This window comes from Pipistrellus hanaki (assembly GCF_964339955.1).
Source record: "Pipistrellus hanaki genome assembly, chromosome: 3".
Lineage (NCBI taxonomy): Eukaryota > Metazoa > Chordata > Mammalia > Chiroptera > Vespertilionidae > Pipistrellus > Pipistrellus hanaki.
In genome coordinates this window covers 141,008,391-141,026,237 of record NC_140505.1, presented here as the reverse complement: position 1 = coordinate 141,026,237, position 17,847 = coordinate 141,008,391, and the positions used below count along the sequence as shown (strand labels likewise).

General features: G+C 47.3%; 1 protein-coding gene across 1 annotated transcript; it reads left to right on the top strand.

The window, feature by feature from the left end:
• Positions 1 to 3,826: 3,826 nt before the first annotated feature.
• Positions 3,827 to 10,297, top strand: AMHR2 (anti-Mullerian hormone receptor type 2; the record flags this gene model as incomplete). Its single annotated transcript, XM_084876749.1, has 10 exons — positions 3,827 to 3,875; positions 4,174 to 4,356; positions 4,630 to 4,821; positions 5,086 to 5,160; positions 5,348 to 5,466; positions 5,578 to 5,808; positions 9,208 to 9,322; positions 9,460 to 9,632; positions 9,842 to 9,989; positions 10,161 to 10,297. 10 exons carry the CDS (start codon positions 3,827 to 3,829, stop codon positions 10,295 to 10,297), a joined length of 1,422 nt encoding a protein of 473 aa, XP_084732875.1.
• Between the last annotated feature and the right edge of the window lie 7,550 nt (positions 10,298 to 17,847).

Genomic DNA, 17,847 nt, shown 5'->3' with positions numbered 1-17,847 from the left:
TGCTCAGTGGATAGAGCATCAGCTTGCGGACTGAAGGGTCCCGGTTTGATTCCAGTCAAGGGCATGTGACTGGGTTGTGGGCACATCCCCAGTGGGGAGGGTGTAGGAGGCAGTTGGTCTTGTTTCTTTCTCATCAATGTTTCTAACTATCTCTCTTCCTTCCTCCCTGAAGAAAATCAATAAAATATAAAAGGGGGGGGGGGAGGGAAAGCAATACCTTAAGACTAGGACCTAATATATATTTTCTGAATTGAATGAATAAAGAATTCACTGTAGCCTTGTAATCACTGGGATCAAAGGTCAATTACTGGATTTCTGCAGACTTTAATCAGGGGATTCTGATGGAGATCTCTGTGTATGTTTACCCAGGGAGCCTTTATTCCTATTCTAAGATCCTTTCTCAGGACTTTCCTAATCCCTTAGCTCTCAGATTTTTACTCCGTCTATCACCATCTCAACTCTAAACTCTGCCCAGAGCAGGTATATTTCCCATAAACCCCACTGGAATGTTTGAGACAAGTAGTTTTCCAAGGCTTTGGGTGAGGATACTCCATCTTCCTGCCTGATCTCTGCCTCACTCCCCTCTGGCAGAGAGATTCTCATGAGACACTCCAGAAACAAGAAGTTATTTGACCTTCAACTCCTCCCCGTCATCCCTCCTACCCAGGACTTATCTGATCTGGAAGCTGGTGAAGGAAGATAGCTGTAACTAAGTACAGTTGAGTCATCTCACAGACAGGGTCCTGCAGAATCCCAAAAAGGGATGGGCAGCTGTCCATCTACCTCCAGCCCTCAGTACTCTAGCTTTGGCTTCACAACTACTGGAGCTTTTACTCTCCTTCCCTTCGGGTTCCCAAAGAAAGGCTCCAGAGTCAGACCTTCATCTCTTGCCTAAGCCAGAAAGTGTTTCCAGACAGAAGGCTAGCTAGAGAAAAAGGGAACTGATCCCCTCTCACTCCTGTAGGAGCTGGAGCCAGCTACTCACACCTGTGAAAATGATCACTGCAGTTTCTGAGCCTGTGGAGTTGGACTCCTGTCTTGCTGTTGCAGCACAAGCTATAGTTTTCTCCTTCCATTTCCATGCTGACACTCCCTCTACACACCCTGTGCTCTCCCTTCATATTTTTAGAGTCACTGCAGCTTAACACTAATAAATATAGGAGGTGGCCCTGGATGGGTAGTTCAGTTGTTCTGATACACCAAGGTCAGGACACAAAGAATCAGCCAATTATGCCCAGCTGGTATAGCTCAGTGGTTGGGCATTGACCCAGGATCCTGGAGGCCACTGATTTGATTCCTGTTTAGGGTACATGCCCAGGTTGTGGGCTCAATCCCCTGTGGGGGGAATGCAGGAGGCAACCCTTTGATGATATTTCTCTCTCACTGAAGTTTCTATCTTTCTCCCTTCTTTTCTCTCTAAAATATCAATAAAGCAAGGATGTGGAGAAAAAGGAACCCTTGTACACTGCTGGTGGGAATACAGTCTGGTATAGCCATTGATGAAAACAGTAAGGAGTTTCCTCAAAAAATTAAAAATGGAACTCCCATTTGACCCAGTAATCCCACTTCTAGGAATATATCCTAAGAACTCAGAAACACCAATCAGAAAGGGTATGTGCATTCCTATATTCACAGCAACATAGCTTATAATAGCTAAGATTTGGAAACAGCCTAAATGTCCCTCAGCAGATGAGTGGATTAACAAACTGGTACATCTACACAATGGAATACTATGCTGCTGTGAAAAAGAAGGAACCCTTACCACCCGTAACAGCATGGATGGACATGGAGAGCATTATGCTAAGGGAAATAATCCAGTCGGAGAAAGATAAATATCACATGTTCTCACTCATTACTGGAATATAATGAACCACATAAACTGATGAACAAATATAGATCCTGAGACAGAAAAACTTCCAACAGACCATTAGACCTCAGAGGGAAGGCAGGGGTTGGGGGGGGAGGTTGGTAAGAGATCAACCAAAGGACTTGTACACATGCATATAAGCATAACCAATGGACAGACACCAGGGGAGTGAGGGCATGTGCTGGAGTTTAGGAATGGCTGGGGAGAGGTCAATGGGGGGAGGGTGGGGAAAGGTGACATATGTAATACTTTAATAAATAAAGAGTAGAAAAATTGCCTACTTGAAACATGAACATAAGCACAAAAAACATAAATTGCATTGAAACCGGTTTGGCTCAGTGGATAGAGCGTTGGTCTGCGGACTGAAAGGTCCCAGGTTTGATTCTGGTCAAGGGCATGTACCTTGGTTGCAAGCACATCCCCAGTAGGGGGTGTGGGGGAAGCAGCTGATCCCTTTCCCTTCCTATCTGTAAAAAAATCAATAAAAATATATTTTAAAAAAACATAAATTGCAAACATAACTGATAAAAAAAATTTAGCAGTCTATGTGCGCAATAAGGATGTTTCTAGATACCATCAAATAAAATGACAATTCCAAAAAAAGAAAGACAATTTTGTGTGTATATATATCTTATGCATATATATGTATTTGTGTAATAACCCTATGTATGTATGTATTTATAAATATACCATTTAAAGACATGTATATATACTAAAAAAAATCAATAAAAACATTTTTTAAATAACCAATGAATGCATAAATAAGTGGAACAACAAATTGATGTTTCTCTCTCAAATCAATAAATACTTTAAAAAAAATTGATATAGAAGTGTACTATGGGCATTAATCTTAAGAGGCTCTTGCTGTGCCCTCCCTACACACAAGTTTCTCCTATATCTGCTGACCTCTGGTGGTTATAATTTGAATTGTACCTTCCCTTTCTAGTTAGTGGCCTGCTGGCAGGTAATGGTGTATTTTTTTCCTCAACAATCCAAATTCAAATATTCAAGTGCTGTACTAAATGGAAATATTTTTATTGCTGTGTTTTGTATTTGTTTTCAGGCATTGTGGCATAATGCAAAGAATAGGACCTGGGATTTTTTAAAAATTTCTTTTGGGCCTGGGCTTTGGGGTCAGACTTACCTAGGTTCAAATCATCTTGGACAAGTTAGCTGAATTCAGCTTTCTTACCTATAAAGTGAAGATAATAATAATTTAAAAAATAACAAGTAGTTTAATAGGAGCATTAGATGAGGTGATTATAAAGGCATAACCCTACCTGTGTCCTAGCACATGGGTGCTCAATACAAGTTTGTCTCATTCTCATTAATAGTGATGTGTTCAGTGTGTGACTCAAAGTGATTTTTAAAATTCTGGAAACGTAAAGTTTACCATGATACCATTTTCCATGTGATTTTTTTTTTTAAATCCGAGAAATTTTATATAACTGATTTCTGGTTCTTGAATTTGGAAAATGAGGTAACTCTAGTATGAGCTGTGAAGTCTCTCTCTGCCCAGGGAGCTGTGGACCTGAGACCTAAGAAGGGCTTAGATAAGGGTGAGAAGGGATCTTGGGCAGAGCTGAATGGCTTTATGCACTTGACCTCACTTGGGTTTCCTAGCTAACAGGGTCCAGTCATGTTCCCCCTGGGTCCGCAAAGGGCAGAGGTTTGAAGTTAAGCATCACTGGGTTCTCAGCTGGGCCTCCAAGGCCCCCTCCTCCCACTTGCAGAGAAAAGAGGAGGTGGCTGAATAGAGGAGGATATGAGATTGGTTCTCTGCTCCTCCCTCTCCTTGCTTCCCCCCTCACCCACCCTCTCCCCCACAGCAGCCATCTCCCCCACAGAGCCTGGAAAGAGGGAGGAGGGCGGAGTAGGGGACTGAGGGACCAGAAGCCCCAGTGCCCTGTATCTGAAGGAAGCGCTGGCCGGGGCAGGTCCGCTGCCTCCTTCTAAATGATGCTGGGTACTCTGGGGCTTGGGGCACTGCTTCCCGAAGCTGCACAAGGTATGTGTCTACGGGGAGGGGCAGGGTCTTTCCATTCACCCACTGAGAAAAGGAGCATTGGAAGCAGCAGCCACCCCTTTGGAAGAGTGGTGAGTGGGGTGGCTGAGTGAGGGTGACGGGGAGAGCCACGTGTCCCCACGGCGGGGGTCAGGTTCCAGGCCTCTGCGGACACTGTTCCCTCCTTTGGCTTTACCATGCTGGCCCTGGGATATGAAACATGTTTTGTCTCTCCTTTTGGCTGCTGTTTTTGCCTCTGCATTCACTCTCTCTCACCTCCCCTCCCCACCCTGGGCCACAGCACCCCCAAGCAGGCGGACCTGTGTGTTCTTTGAGGCCCCCGGAGTTCGGGGAAGCACAAAGACACTGGGGAAGCTGCTAGATGCAGGACCAGGGCCCCCCAGGGTCATCCGCTGCCTCTACAGCCACTGCTGCTTTGGGATCTGGAACCTGACCCAAGACCAGGCACAGGTGGAGATGCAAGGTGAATGGCAAAGCGTGTGGCAGGGGATAGCCAGGGTGGGAGACAGGTACCTCCTGGGGTGGGGGCGGCAGCTGAGGGAGAGGAGGAAACAGGGAGTGCGTGGAGGGGAAAGAAAAGCCCATATCAGATGGAAGGGATGCCTCTGAGGAGGGATTTATCCTCGCTCTCCCCAGACTCCATTGTGCTCTTTGTCTGGCTCTCCATCTCTCTTTCTTTTTCTCCTTCTCTTTCTTAATCCCGTTCTTCCCTCTTTTCCTCATCCTACCCTATCAGGGTGCCGAGACAGTGATGAGCCAGGCTGTGAGTCTCCCCGATGTGACCCCAGCCCCCGAGCTCAGCCCAGTCCCAGCTCCACTCTCTTCACCTGCTCCTGTGGCACTGACTTCTGCAATGCCAATTACAGCCACCTGCCTCCTCTGGGGAGCCCCGGGCCTCCTGGCGCCCAGGGTCCCCAGGCCATCCCAGGTAACCCGTGGGGTCCTGAGCCTGGGTGGAGGCTGGGGCCAGGTTAGGAGAGGTAGAACCAGGGCCAGTTCTCACCCTACCCCCGTCCCAAGCTTCACTCCTTCTGGCCTTGAAAAGTTGGTTGCCCTGGTGACTGTGAGATAACAGGGCTTGTGACCAGGGTGGGGGTGGGTCGAGAAGCAAGACTTCTGAGGAGGGGGAGAGGAGCAGAGAGTAGATTTGGGGCAGGGCTCATCCAGTCTGCATTCTTGCCTTCATGCCCAGGCGAGTCCATCTGGATGGCGCTGGTGCTGCTGGGGCTGTTTCTCCTCCTGCTGCTGCTGGGCAGCATCATCTTGGGTATTCATCTGCCCCATCCCCTCACTGTGACCCCAGACACTGCCCCAAAGCTCTGACCCCTCTCCAGGCTTCCTTGACCGTCTGGTTCTGAGATCTCTACAGCCTGACTCCCATTTCCCTCCCACAAAGCCCCCTTCCGAGTCTCCATTCCCCTGCACTCTGACTCCAAGGCTCTTTTCCATCCCAGCCCTGCTACAGAGAAAGGCCTGCAGAGTGAGAGGTGGGCCAGCGCCAGCGCCAACGCCAGACGCAGGCAGGGACTGGAGTGCGGAGCTGCCTGAGCTGCCTGAGCTGAGCTTCTCCCAGGTGCCCAGGGCGGGAGGAGAGGGTCCTCTGCGTACTCCCAGAGGGTGTGCTGGGGAGGAAGCCTAGTCCCGGTACTAGCCGAGGCCCACACCCAGCACCGTATCCCACCAGGTAATCCGGGAAGGAGGTCACGCAGTGGTGTGGGCTGGGCAGCTGCAAGGCAAGCTGGTAGCCATCAAGGCCTTCCCCCCGAGGGCTATGGCCCAGTTCCGAGCTGAGAGAGCATTGTATGAGCTGCCAGGCCTACAGCACGACCACATTGTCCGCTTTATCACTGCCAGCAGGGGGGGACCTGGGCCCCTGCACTGTGGGCCCCTGCTGGTATTGGAACTGCACCCCAAGGTGAGGACCAAGAAATGTACGTGTGTGTGTGTGTTTGCCTACGTGTGAATGGGGATGGAGATGGGGGCGGGGGGAGCTGGATGTCAGCTGGGCCCGGTCCATGCTTATTCTTCTGCTTTAGATGTCCTGTTCTCTAAAACATTAAAGTTTATTTTTCATATTTTTTTTCTTTTTATTACACACGAAATACCTGCTAATACTTTTAACCCATAAAATAGATAAGGAAAGGGAAAAATCAAAATAATTTATATTCTGTACCTTAAAGAAAATCATTGTTAAAGAAAGACCTTGAGCCGAAACCGGTTTGGCTCAGTGGAGAGAGCGTCGGCATGTGGACTGAAAGGTCCCAGGTTTGATTCCGGTCAAGGGCATGTGCCTTGGTTGCGGGCACATCCCCAGTAGGGGGTGTGCAAGAGGCAGCTGATCAATGTCTCATCAATGTTTCTAACTTTCTATCTCTCTCCCTTCCTCTCTGAGAAAAATCAATAAAAATATATTTAAAAAATAATAATAAAAACCAGCATTCCATTTAATAAAAAAAAAAAAAAAAAAAAAAAAGAAAGAAAAGAAAAAAAAGAAAGACCTTGAGCCCTCCCTAGCTGGTTTGGCTCACTATTTAGAGCATCAGCTCATGGACCATAGGGTCTCAGGTTCAATTCTGGTCAAAGGCACATACTTCGGTTGTAGGCTCAATCCTGGCCCAGGGTTGGGACACTTGTAGGAAGCAACTAATCAATGTGTATCTCTCACATCAATGTTTCTCTCTGTATGTGTGTCTCCCCTCCCTTCCAATCTCTAAAAAAAAATTATTGGAAAATATCCTTGGGTGAGGACAAACCAAAATAATAATAATAACAACAATAATAAATAAATAAATAAATAGCTTGAGCCTTACTGGTTTGGCTCAGTGCAGTGGATAGAGTGTCAGTGTGCAGACTGAAGGGTCCCAGATTCGATTCCAGTCAAGGGCATATGCCCAGGTTGTGGTCTCAATTCCCAGTACGGGGTGTGCAGGAGGCAGCCAATCAATGATACTCATCATTGATGTTTCTATCTCTCTCTCCCTCTCCCTTCCTCTCTGAAATCAATAATATATATATATATATATATATATATATATATATATATATATATATTTTTTTTTTTTTTTTTTTTTTTTTTTTAAATACCTTGAGCCCTGGTCAGTGTTTCTCAATGGTTAGAACGTCAACCCACAAACCAAAAGGTCTTGGGTTTGATTCCCAGTCAAGGTCACATATCTGGCTTGTAGGTTGGATTCCTTCCCCATCAGGGCACATGTGGAAACCAAACAATGTGTCTCTTTCATGTCAATGTTTTTTTCTCTCTCTCCCTCCTCACTCTCATTTCCCTCTGTTCCACTCTCTCTGAAAATCAATGGAAGGAATATCATTGGAATTAAAAAAACACAGAAGCCCTAACCAGTTTGGCTCAGTGGACCGAGTGTCAGCCTGAGGACTGAAGGGTCCCAGGTTCCATTCCAGTCAAGAGCATGTACTTTGGTGCGGGCACATCCCCATTAGGGGGTGTGCAGTAGGCAGCTGAAGGATGTTTCCCTCTCATGGATGTTTCTAATTCTTTATCCCTCTCCCTTCCTCCCTGTAAAAAATCAATAAAATATATTTAAACACACACACACACACACACACACACCCTAGCTGGTTTGGCTCAGTGGATAAAGCAGACTGAAGGGTCCCTGGTTCGATTCCAGTCAAGGGCACAGGCCTGGGTTGTAGGCTCGATCCCCAGTAGGGGGCGTACCGGAGGCAGGCAATCAATGATTCTCTCTCATCATTGATGTTTCTATCTTTCCCTCTCCCTTCCTCTCTGAAATCAATTTAAAAAAATTAAAAATTAAAAAAAATTAAATTAAAAAAAATACCTTGAGGCATAGCCCTTCAAATTTATTCATATATTCATTCAACAAATATTTATGAATTGTGTGTCAGGCACTATTCTAAGTGCTAGGACAAACACTCTCAGTCCCTCCCTGCCTTTACAGGTTTTATGGAGTAGTAGGGGAGAGAAGTGGGTCAAACAAACACAAAAATAAGTTTAAAATGTCAAGTGTATTAGGTGTTGAAAGAGAGGGCCATGCTACTACAAGAGAAGACTAACGGACCATGAACAATAAGGATGAAGAGGAAGAGGTAAGCAAGGACCAGACCACACGTGGCCTTGTGGGCCTAAGGACTCGGGAGTTTATCAGCACCCGTAGCTCCTTCACCTGTGAAATCTTGAATTCTGGGAAGTCCCCTTTTTGACCATGTGCCTCACTGCCCAGCTCACAAATCACTGCCTTATTGGTTTTGTTTATTTGTTTAACTTTCCTGGCACACTGAAAGTGCTCAATGTTTGTCGAATCTAGAACTCTTTAAAAAAAAAATAAGTTTTTATTGATTTTAAAGAGAGAGATAGAAACATTGACGAGAGAGAAGCATTAATAAGCTGCCTTCTGCTTGCCACCCACCAGGGATCAAACCGGTGACCTCTTAGTGCACGGGTAGATGCTCAACCACTGAGCTACACTGGCTGGGCTCACATGCAGGACTCTTGCTCTTTCTTAACAATTTCCACTTGCTTCCCAACTGCCACTCGCCTACCCAACAGATCTATTCAATGGCCAGTTCTACCAAACAGGCTTGACACCTCCAGCCAGGGGGTTCATGAGGGGTGCCTGGGCCTAGCTGGGCCTGCCTCTCCTTTTTCTGCCTTTGTCCAAAGTCCTCTGAGGCAGTCTGAGGTGGTTCATTGTGAGTGACACTAAAGACAGACTGCTTGGGTTCAAGCTCCACTTCTCTTTCAACAAGTGACTTCCAGCAAGCTTGGTTAGCTCTCTGTCAAGCTCCTCATCTGTAAAACAGGAGTGACAGGAGTACCTCCCTCCTAGAGTTGTTTGTGAGGATTGCAGGAGGCCTGGCCCACAGTTAGTGCTCAGGACCCTTGAACTGAAGTTGCTATTTTTTTTTTTAATATATATATCTTATTGATTTTTTACAGAGAGGAAGGGAGAGGGATAGAGAGCCAGAAACATCGATGAGAGAGAAACATCGACCAGCTGCCTCCTGCACACCCCCTACTGGGGATGTGCCCACAACCAATGTACATGCTCTTGACCGGAATCAAACCTGGGACCTTTCAGTCCGCAGACCAATGCTCTATCCACTGAGCCAAACCGGTTTCGGCTGGAGTTGCTATTTTTCCTGCCAATCTGACTATGCACACTCTCACTCCTCCATTGCGTGTTATCCTGCCCTAGATGTGTCCGTGTGTGGGTCTGCTGAGACATGCAAGGGGATGTTTGTCAACTGGCCTCTCTTCTGCGGTGGGTCAGCCACCTCCAGCTTTGTGTGTCCCCCTCTTCTCTGTACTTCTCCCCAGGGTTCCCTGTGCCACTACTTGACCCAGCACACCAGTGACTGGGGACATTCCTTGCGGATGGCACTGTCCCTGGTGCAGGGCTTGGCATTTCTCCACGAGGAGCGCTGGCAGGACGGTGGGTGAGCTGAGAGCAAGAAGCCATGGGAATCAGAACCACAGTACTATGCTTCTCCCTTAGCTTGGAGGGGAAGGATTGGGCCCAAGGGGAAAGGAAGAAGACCCACGCCCCTTCAACCTTGGCTTCTCCCACAGGCCAATATAAGCCAGGTATTGCCCACCGAGATCTGAGCAGCCAGAATGTGCTCATTAGGGAGGACGGGTCATGTGCCATCGGAGACCTGGGCCTCGCCTTGGTGCTACCGGGCCTCACCCAATCCCCCGCCTGGGCCCCTACTCGACCCCAAGGCCCAGCAGCCATCATGGAGGTAAGTACTCTGGATAAGGATGAGGCCTTGGATAATGGTGCTGCTGCTGCCGCTGCTGAAGATGTGTCCATTGCTATGGCAATAGTGCAGCAGGGCCTGCAGGGTTGGAGACATTGCTGAGTCTGTAGCTGGGGGATATTGCATGGACCGATGTTGTGGTGAAGGCTGTCAAGGAGATGATTCTTGGTCCTCTACGCCTTTCTCTCCAGGCTGGTACCCAGAGGTACATGGCCCCGGAGCTCCTGGACAAGACTCTGGACCTCCAGGACTGGGGCACGGCCCTCCGGCGAGCCGATGTCTATTCTCTGGCTCTGCTCCTGTGGGAGATCCTGAGCCGCTGCCTGGACCTGTGGCCTGGTAAGGATGGGTGCAACAGTCCCGTCTCTTCTCCAATGCCTCACATATCCATTCCAGACCCACCTACCTCCTGACCCAGGAAGCTCTGCCCTTCTCCCCCTTGGTCTTCCCACCAGGAAGGCACCCCTAGCGCTAGCTGACACACAATCCTATGGGCTTTCCCCCAGACAGCAGACCACCGCCCTTCCAACTGGCCTATGAGGCGGAACTGGGCAGCGCCCCCACCGCCTGTGAGCTGTGGACCTTGGCCGTGGCGGAGAGAAGGCGTCCTTACATCCCACCCGCTTGGTGCTGCTTTGCCACAGTAAGGAGCCACTGGCTGGTGGGCTGGGGGCTGGAGAGTCTGGGCACAGGCTTCCAGGGCGTGTCTGCCAGGACCAGTCCCTCTACTTCTTCTATCCCTTCTTCTGCCTCCACTCCTGGATCATGTCCAGCTGAAGCTGGGCAAACTTTCTCTGTATCTCAGCTCATCCTCTTCCACCGTAAGTCTCACACAGCCCACTCCTGAGGCTCACACCTTCCCCTCGCTCAGTCTTGCCCAGTCTGCCTTTCCTCTCCCCGCCTGTTAGCCCTGTTCTTCAGTCCCCTGCTTCAGGAGGTCCTCCTTGAAGCACTGTCTCCTTGAGCACTGACTCCAAGATGGCTTCTCTCCCGGTACACTGGCATCCAGCCTTCAATCCAACCGTCCCTCGTTCTGTCCCACACAGCTGTGTTTCTAACATGACCCAATAAAGCCAGTTCTAGGTAGAAAAGGTTAAAGCAGTGGCCTAGAAATGAAATGTTAGTGGTCTGCTCAAATAGTTTTTAACAGGAGACCCCTTCCCTGCTACCTGGTCTGAAATACCTGGCCTAACACTTCCACTGCACAAGTATTTGCTGTGTTAGATAACAGAGGCCCCGAAGCTGTTTGCAGAAGACCCTGTTAGCCTAAAAAGGAGAGCAGTTTCCCATCAACTAGTTAAGCCATAACCAGAATTAGCTCCTCAGAGGAAAAGTGGACCCTTTGGAAGGCACCCAGAGAACCTGTCTCAGGCAACGAGATGCAGAGGGCTGAATTTTAGGGAGGGGAAGGGGAGAGGGCCGCTCCAGGGAGGGTCAGAGGAAGAGTGTTGAAAACAGAGGAGCGGTGGATATCTTTGAATGATCTGCTCAGGGTCCTGGGGTCCAGCCTGCCTCTTGGTCGTTGTTCCCAGGACCCCGGTGCCCTCCGAGAGCTCCTGGAGGACTGCTGGGACGCGGACCCGGAAGCCCGGCTGACAGCGGAGTGTGTGCGGCAGCGCCTGGCTGCCCTGGCCCGCCCTCCGGAGGCCCGCCTCTTCCCGGAGGGCTGTTCGCACAGCTGCCCACCTCTCTGTGCAGGAGACTGTCTCCCGACGCCTCCCCACCACCATTCCCCCTCGTAGGCCTCGGCTGAGAGTCTGTCACTTCGGCGTTCGGCAAGGCCCTTGTTTCAGGATTCCCAACCTACCTACCGGTCCCATTTCTCACGTGTAAATACGCAGTTTATGTGTAGTCTATGTATGTGCAAACGAGACATGGTGATCGTATGCTGTTTGCTCTGCCTCACGGCTGCCTTTCCCGCTTGCCAAATGCTTGGACCCTTCCGTGGGCACCCAGCCCACTGTAATTCTGACCAGTGATGGAGGGTAGGTGTGCACAGGAAAGAGAGAAAGTCAGCCTTCCTGACTCCACACCCTGAGCGCATCCCCCCTTCTTGTGATCCTGGGCTCCTCCTGGCTCTCTCCTTTTCTTCCTCCTCAACAAGCCTTCATTTGGTGGGATACCGTGAAGGGCACTGGGGAAAGAGGGATGAATACCATGAAATTGCTGCTCTGAAGGTGCTCAGAGATCCATAACTCACGTTTTGGGGTCCTGTACAGTGTCCTGGGCGGGGGTGCCCTCTGCCGAGGCTTGAGTAGGAAGGCCTCACAGCACAGGATGCTTGAGCCGGGTCTTGGATGAGCAGGATTTTCCAGGAGTGCTGGGGGCAGTACAACATTCCTGCCCAGTGAGGTGTATCATGAAATCGTAGGTAACCTGAGTAGCAAAAGGGGGGGGGAGGGGGGGGGGTGCGGGCGGACCGAGGGGAGAAGAGATGACATGGAGAACTGCAGACAAGGCTTTGTGAGCCACGCTGAGAACTTCTTCCTTCATTTCTTTCTTTAATGTTTTCTCTACTGGCTTTTCTTACCCTAGCCGGGCATCTTTAATCCTGGGTACCCCTCAAGGTCCGTCCCGTTACAAGTGCCTGCCTGGTGTACAGCCTTGGCTGGTTTCTGACTCTCCAAGTGCCCTTGGGCTGGTTACTTCCTCTTTCTAGGGCTCAGGCCCCTGATTTGCTGTAGAAGGAGTTGGAAGCCCCTTTGGCCCAACCCGAGGAACAATGAGGGAGTCCTGACTTCACTGCCACAGGACTGCTTCCTGCTCAGTGACCAGCTAACTCTATGTCCTCGGGCAAGTTTCTTCACCCTTGGAATCTCAGCTTTATCTTGTGTGAAGTGTGGAGAAAAACACCCTGCTGGCAGGGTCAATTCAGGGTGAAAAAAAAAAAAGGTGACAGGTCTTACCCAGCACCTGGCCTTAGTAAACACTTTGTAAACGGTAGCAGTTGTGGTTGAGCATTGACATTATTCTAGCCCCTTTCTAGCTTGGTTGTTCTAGAGTTCCAGGATTAGCCTCTGGAGAGCCCATCTACCCCCTGGCCCGGAGATTTCACCTTCCCTCACACCCAGGTCTCTAAATCTCTACAAGACATCACCACTTGGGTAGGCAGCCACCACATGAAACCAAACACATCAAAACCCAGGCTCCTGCCTCCCCCTCCACCACAGGGCTGCCTTTCCTTCTTCCTTGACTCTCGAGGACACCAGTTTCTCTCGGTCCTAGAAGATCCCAATAGGGAAGATGTTCTTGTCCCTTCCTGAGGCCCCAGCTCACCTTACCCATGTCTGGTTAGTTCTCAGGCCCCACTGAGGTTGTGTGGGCACAGGGCCAGCTGCTGGGTACCATCCCCCTTTCCTCCCTCCTAGGTCTGGCAGCCTCAACTATGGAAATGACCGCTTGGCCGCCTCCCCCCGCCCCCCAGTCTAGGTTAAACTCCATTCTACAATAAATAATCTTTAAACATAACTTCATTGTATTTTGCCTCTCACAGCAGTCTACTTGCCTGTTTCGTGATAATCCTGTGGGCACCATTTACAAAGGAGGAAAACAAGGATTCAGGGAAGTTTAGGAATATGTCTAAGGTCACACAGACCTTAAGTAACAGAGCAGGAATTCTCATCATTAAAAACAATGTTTATGAAAATGCCATGAATGATTAGAAATGGTAATGTCATGTGAAAAGAATACATAGACCTGTGCTGGCAAGCTTAGGGTTATGTTAAATAAAAATAAACCTCTAATCACAAGAAAAACAAACAAACCCCAACAGAGGGACATTTTATTAAATACCCATTCAGCACTCCTCGGAAAGTATCAAGATCGTCTTAAATAAAGAAAATCTGAGAAACTGTCACAATGATGAGGAGCCTCAGGAGACATGGTGACTAAATGAAATGTGATATCCTGGAACGGAATTGGGTAAAAACTTAAGAAGTTGGAATAAAGTTAACAATCATAAGTCAATGTTGATTCATTCTGGTAACAAGCATACTAATGTAAGATATTAATAATAGGGGACTGGGTGTGGGGAATATAGCAACTCTGTATCCATTTTTCTGTAAACCTAAAACTGTTCTAAAAAATAAAGCTTATTAAAAACAGCAACAACTATGACCATCTCCAAAAGGCCAGAGAGGCCATAAATACAAGGAGCAAGGGAGGGTTGTGGTAAGCATTACAGTGTCCATTTGCGGTAATTTTGAGTGGGTGTACTGTAATGTGTTGCATTGAAGGCATCACTAACATAGAAGCCAAAAAACTGAGATTATTATCTTGGCTCTCCTAACTGTGAACTTGTTGAAAAGTTTATTTACTTAATATTCTCAGGAAGTTGAAAGAACAATTCTCTGTCATTTTCATCCCTATAATCCTATGATTGTACGATAGAATGGGATTATTTCATCAAATCCAGTGTTTATCTAGTTGGTATTTTTTGCTATATACCTTTATTTTTACCTCTTGAATTTTGAGTTATTTGCATGTTTTGTCTATTAAAATTAAATATACTAAGCCAAAACCGGTTTGGCTCAGTGGATAGAGTGTCGGCCTGCGGACTGAAAGGTCCCAGGTTCGATTCCCGTCAAGGGCATGTACCTTGGTTGCGGGCACATCCCCAGTAGGGCGTGTGCAAGAGGCAGCTGATCGATGATTCTCTCTCATCGATGTATCTAACTCTCTATCCCTCTCTCTTCCTCTCTGTAAAAAATCAACAAAGTATATATATTTTAAGATGAGAGAGAATCATCAATCAGCTGCCTCTTGCACACCCCCTACTGGGGATGTGCCCGCAACCAAGGTACATGCCCTTGACCGGAATCGAACCTGGGACCTTTCAGTCCGCAGGTCGACGCTCTATTCACTGAGCCAAACCGGTTTCGGCAATAAAATATATTTTTTAAAAATTAAATTAAATTAAATATACTTTAAAAAATTTTTATATTTTATTGATTTTTTTACAGAGAAGAAGGGAGAGGGATAGAGAGTTAGAAACATCGATGAGAGAGAAACATCGATCAGCTGCCTCCTGCACACTCCCGCAACCAAGGTACATGCCCTTGACCAGAATCGAACCTGGGACTCTTCAGTCCGAAGGCCGATGCTCTATCCACTGAGCCAAACCGGTTAGGACTAAAAAAATATTTTTATTGATTTCAGAGAGGAAGAGAGAGAAACATCAATGATGAGAATCATTGATCGACTGCCTCCTGCACACCCCCTACTAGGGATTGAGCCCACAACTTGGGCATGTGCCCTTGACCAGAATCGAATCTGGGACCCTTCAGTCCATAGGCTGATGCTTTATCCACTGAGCCAAAATGCCTAGGGTGAAATACAATTTTTTTATATTTATGGATTTTCAGAGAGAAGAGGAATGGAGAGAGAGAGGATGGGGGAGAAACATCGATGTGAGAGAGAAACTATAATCGGTTGCCTCCTGCATATGTCCTGACTAGAGGTCAAATCAGCAACCCAGGTGTATATAACCTGACCAGGAATCAAGCCCAAAATCTTTATGTGTACAAAACAATGCTCCAATCCACTGAGCAACCCAGCCAGGGCTAGTTGGGTCTCTTTTATCCATTCTGATCATTCTACTAAAAAAAAAAAAATTATTTTATTGTTTAAAGTATTACAAATAGTAGTACAGTGGTGCCTCGCATAAAGAACGCCTCGCACAGCGAACGCTGCACACAACGAACTTCATTTCATGATTCATACAACAAACTTCGTTTCACACAATGAAGTCGCCCGAGCTTCCACGACCGCTTTGCCCGAGCAAAGAACATCATCACAGTGGCCCAAAGGTTGGAATTAGAGGTAGAGGAAGAGGATGTAGAGGAGCTTATTGAGGAACACGAAGAAGAGCTGACAACTGAAGAGCTCCAAGCACTTCTGGTCCAGCAACAGGACAATGCTCAAAGGGAAGTGTCATCTGATAACGAGGAGCAACAATCAAACAATCAACCAATCCCAACTGCTGACACCAAGAACATCCTGGTCAAATGGAAAGCAGTTCAGGAGTTTACCAATGCCCACTATCCGGATTCAGCTGAAGCAAACAGGATCAACGATCTTTACTCCGATACTCTTGTCCATTATTTCCGGCAGATGTTGGAGAAAAGAGAAAAACAAACGACTTTGGACAGGTTTTTCATGAAACCATCGGCCAAAAAGCAGAAAATGGATGAAGATGTGCAAGATTCGGTAGACTCTACTTAGTCTGTCTTAAAATTAAAAAAATGTGTGTTTTTTTTTAAATTATGTTTTTAGATGTATCTAAATAAAAATAATAACAAAAAATTTATCTTTTTTTATGTCATCTTAGCATATTTTATGCTACAGAACGAATTATTTTTTTTAACATGTATTGTTATGGGAAAACGCGTTTCACATAACGAACTTTTCGCATAACAAACTTGCTCCTGGAACGAATTAAGTTCGTTGTGTGAGGCACCACTGTACATATGTCTCCTTTTTTTCCCCATTGACCTTCCCGCAGCTTCCCTTACCTCTCAGAACCATTCTACTTTAAAAAATATGTATATTTTTATTGATTTCAGAGAGGAAGGAAGAGGGAAAGATAGAAAAATGATAAGAAAGAATAATTGATTGGCTGCCTCTTCCACACCCCCTACTGGGAATTTAGCCCACAACCCAGGCATGTGTCCTTGACCAGTATCAAACCTGGGACCCTTCAGTCCGTAGGCTGATGCTCTATCCACTGAGCCAAACTAGTTACAGCTAAAAAAAAAAAAAAAAAAAAATTTAACAGCATCATGCCCACCATCAATAATTTTTTCAAACTTGACATAATTTTCCAAGAAAGAAATAATGCAGATATAAATTTCCCTAGAGCTTAAAAAAAAAAAATAGAAAATGTTCGCCAAAACCGGTTTGGCTCAGTGGATAGAGAGTAGGTCTGCGGACTGAAAGGTCCCAGGTTCGATTCTGGTCAGGGGCATGTACGTTGGTTGCAGGCACATCCCCGGTAGGGGGTGTGCAAGAGGCAGCTGGTCAATGTTTCTCTCTCATCGACGTTTCTAGCTCTATCTCTCTCCCTTTCTCTCTGTAAAAAAACAAAAACAAAAACAAAAAACTTAAAGTATTTAATAAATCTATTAAAGTTTTTAGTTCAAAATGGCAAACTCAGTTGAGACCAATTTTTATAAAATGTTCTTAAGTCTGCTTAAGAGGAATGAGTATTTTTAAACTTTTGGGTGTATGGTTGTATATATATTAATTAAATCACGCTTGATAATTGTCTTATTACAAAAACAAAACAAAACAAAGCCATTGCAGCAATCCAGTCAAGAGATGACGGTAGCTTGGGAGCAAGGAAGATGAGAAGTGCAGGGATTCCACCGTGCAGTGGTGTTGCAGAAGGGCCGGGAAGAAGCGACGCAGAGAGAGGAGCTATCAAAGGTGACCCCCTTGGGTCTCTGGTTTATGAAGTTCGATAGCTGCGAGTGGGTGTGTCCACATAAAGCACATGTGTCAAACACAAGGCCCGCGGGCCAAATCCAGCCCGCCAGGCCTTGCAATGTGGCCCGCACCGCGCTGTCATCACTGCACTCCGCTGTCAGTTTATGACATTGTCAGTTTATGACTGTTCAGTAAACCATTCGGCCCGCGATTTAGGCTGGATTTTAGATTTTGGCCCCTTCTCTGATTGAGTTCGACACCCCTAACATAAAGTATTGGAGGATCTTTCCTGAGCCACTTTCCTGATTTCGCCGGGAAGAGGGTCCTTCACTTAGCCTAGGTGGCTTCTAGTTTCTGCAACTTGACAGATGGCGGAGCCACGCAATTGAGATGGGGCAACCTAGGAGAGATTAGGAAATCTCCATATTTCCGGTAACAACATTTCTTTACTTCCCACGGAAACTAAGAGGGAGGTGGCAATATTGAGGCTTCCCCTTCGCCCCTAAGCGCTCTGCATATACATTATAAGGTGTTGCACCACCTGGACGAGAAGCACAGGGGGTAGGTGCGGAATTTCTTCTTCGTATTTTAGGGGCTTTGCCCAGAAACCGGCTTCTCCCCCTCCGGACCAATCTCAACCGGCCACGCACCTCGGAATTTCCGGCCCGCCCACCCCTCTGCACCGCCTCTCCCTCTGAGCCCCGACTCCGCCCCTATTACAACCGCACCTTCTAGCCCAGCAGGGCCGAGAGTAATTGACAAGCACATTTTC